General features: G+C 35.5%; 1 protein-coding gene across 3 annotated transcripts in view; it reads left to right on the top strand.

Moving 5' to 3' along the window:
* LOC106870736 (leucine-rich repeat-containing protein 42) overlaps positions 1 to 550 on the top strand; it is a 12616-nt gene extending 12066 nt beyond the window's left edge. For all 3 annotated transcript variants that reach the window (XM_014916921.2, XM_052967181.1, XM_052967180.1), the window contains exon 6: positions 385 to 550. In XM_014916921.2, the coding sequence (XP_014772407.1) occupies positions 385 to 467 (83 nt within the window). In that variant the 3' untranslated portion in view covers positions 468 to 550. The remainder of the gene's footprint in view (positions 1 to 384) is intronic.
* The last annotated feature ends 2186 nt before the right edge of the window (positions 551 to 2736 follow it).

The following is a 2736-nucleotide window of genomic DNA, read 5'->3' as shown; positions in this document are numbered from 1 at the left end:
CCAGTTGTCAAGCTGTGGTGGGGAACAAACAAACGCACACACACGACATGCTTCATCCATTTCCTATCTACCAGATCCACCCACAAGGCTTTGGTTGGTTCAGAGCTGTTGTGGGAGACATTAGTTCAAGATGTCATGCTATGAGTTTGAACCAAAACTATGTGGTTGCAAAGGTCATGGACTCTGCCTCTTCTTTCCTGAATATTTTAACATAAGAACAAAAAACTCACTTTGTTAATGATCTTGAAAAGGATGAATGTCATTCAATTTCATTTTTCTTTCTTATAAAAAAAACCTAATGTTTCCCTATTGGCATAATAAATAAACAAATAATGATGATAAAGAAGGGTTATAAATGTTTCTGTTTCTTTGTATTTTATTCAGATTCAAAGCAGAGGTTAAAATTTCGACTGACCAAATGTGAATCTTACGCCAAACCAAGATACCAATTGGTTCTGAAGAAGTGAAATTTGGTTCATTGCTCTATTTTTGTATTTGTAATAAATAACATTAATAATATTAACAATAACAGTAATAATATTCTGGTCAACTGTTTTACTCTTTCATTTCTTCTCTTTGCTTATTTCCATTTTTTTTTTTTTTTTTTAATTTGATTTTTTTCTTGATTATTGAGAAGCAGAGCAAAGGACTCCAGTCATAGTTCCAAACTATGTTGGTACTTCATATCTTGCCTCTGTTGGTGAATTGTTTGTGACAAAGATAGTTAACTTCAATTAGCTCAATTCATTTACTTGTAAATAGACACTTCAATATAGAAGTTGTTCATTACAATAGGCACTAGCTAAACTGTAAATTTCACAAATGTCTTGGCTTGCATAGAGTGTTCCACAATTTTATCATTGAAATGTCACTTGAGATAGACTGGTATCTTGTACAGATGAGACAGGTTTCTCATCTGTTTAATTCTGTAGAAACTGGAGGTGCTCTTCAACTCAGGGTGGGAGGGTGAATATTTCTGTTGGTGAAAGTGTGTTTGTCTTTGGTTTGTAGCATATGATTGCATAACCTTATGTAAATTTTATTTATTTTATTTTTATATACTTTTTTATTTTTATATTTTTTAATTTGTTCTCCAGCTCTCTGATTTATATTTTTCTTAAAGTACTGTTGAGTTGGCTCAAGTCAGTTTCTGATTGAGTAGACCCATAACACACACATTGCCAATCGAATAACTAGGTTTAACCTAAAAATCTACTGTTCCAGTTATACCAAACTTCTACCTGGCTGAGGATCATACTGCACTGACATGCTATAGTTGGTTGTATGGTGTGCAGTGTTGCAGTCTGGACATGTTTTTGCTTTTCATTATCCACTCTATATACATAGACTTATAGATTCTAATAAAGTGACTTGGTAGTTAAGAGCTGAAGTTTGCTACATTGAATTCTGTTATACAGAGAGTATGACGCAATTCCAAGCGAGATTGACTGATTCCTTCAGTTATCTGGCTGCTATAAAGGAAGTGTTACTGTTTCATGTTTGAGTTATTTGTGTATGACTAGACATAAATTTGTAGTATACCTAGTTGTAAAAGTACTGCAAATCTTGTCATTTGTGGAACAATCCAACTCATGTTGTATATGATGGAGTTGGATTGTAAATTTCTTTCATTGTTAATTCTGACGAATTAAGATGTTGCTAGACACCAGGTGCTGGTAGAGCATTGCAGAAACCAGGGCTGGCAAGCATATGAGGTAATTGGAGTAGGCTGCTGGGGTTTTGTGGAACCTTCATTCTTCAAAGCTCTGATTGGACATGGAGATAATTAGTCCAGCAACAGAGGGCCATAAATTCCTCCCTCCATGAATTAGGCCACCTAACTAACAGACACTACTGACTACTTCAATAGAACTTTGGTTTTTGTAAGGAATTTACTGGTGCTCTAAGGACCCCTCTACTTCAATACAACTACAATGAGCAAAGTTTTTATTTGCGATATCTGTGACATCATAGGATTTTTTTTACTTGACATCTTAAGAAGTTCCTCTCAAGTTTGGTCTATATAGGGTTGATGCTTTAGCCATTTCTAGTGGCATGAACAGGCACTGATTCACACCCATAACTCCCTTAGGCTTAAGGTTATCATTGAGAACAACCTTACGTTAGTAAATTTCTTAGATGTAATATTTGATTTTAGCACGGGTTCAAATAGGCCATACGGCAAACCTAATGAAAGGCTGGCATATAGCAACACGGCCACCTTCTAATAGTCTTTAAAAATCTTGTAAACAATGTCAGTAAGAGTGTTGAACCTATCCTTGAATAGACATTTTTTTTTTTAAGCAGCAGTCTCTTCTGCCCATTACAAGGCCTAAAAACTAACAGGTTTAAGTACTACTTTACTTATATGCCTAAACCTAAAGCCCACGAAATAAAGCAATGTTGTAAAGTTTTATGGTTTGCCACACCTGCATGGAAAGCTCTTCCTTAGATTAGTAGATTCATATAGTCTTGTAAGCATAAAAGACTATTCAAGACATACCTTAAGTGTCTCATACAGCTGTGTACCTAGTGTCAAAAAGACATTAGTGAACATGCCAAAACCCTGTGCAGAGGCAAGATGCACTTGTAGGATTAGCACGGAGTGCCCAGTGAATGGTCAATGTGACACTAGTCTATGAGGCAAATGTGGTGGTGTCCAACAACAGCAATACAATACACAAATATATTGGAACAATGGAAGGCAGGTACTGGTAGAGCATTGCAGAATAAATA

The sequence above is a fragment of the Octopus bimaculoides genome, chromosome 4 (assembly GCF_001194135.2).
Source record: "Octopus bimaculoides isolate UCB-OBI-ISO-001 chromosome 4, ASM119413v2, whole genome shotgun sequence".
NCBI classification, from domain to species: domain Eukaryota; kingdom Metazoa; phylum Mollusca; class Cephalopoda; order Octopoda; family Octopodidae; genus Octopus; species Octopus bimaculoides.
This window is presented reverse-complemented; position numbering and strand designations above follow the sequence as displayed.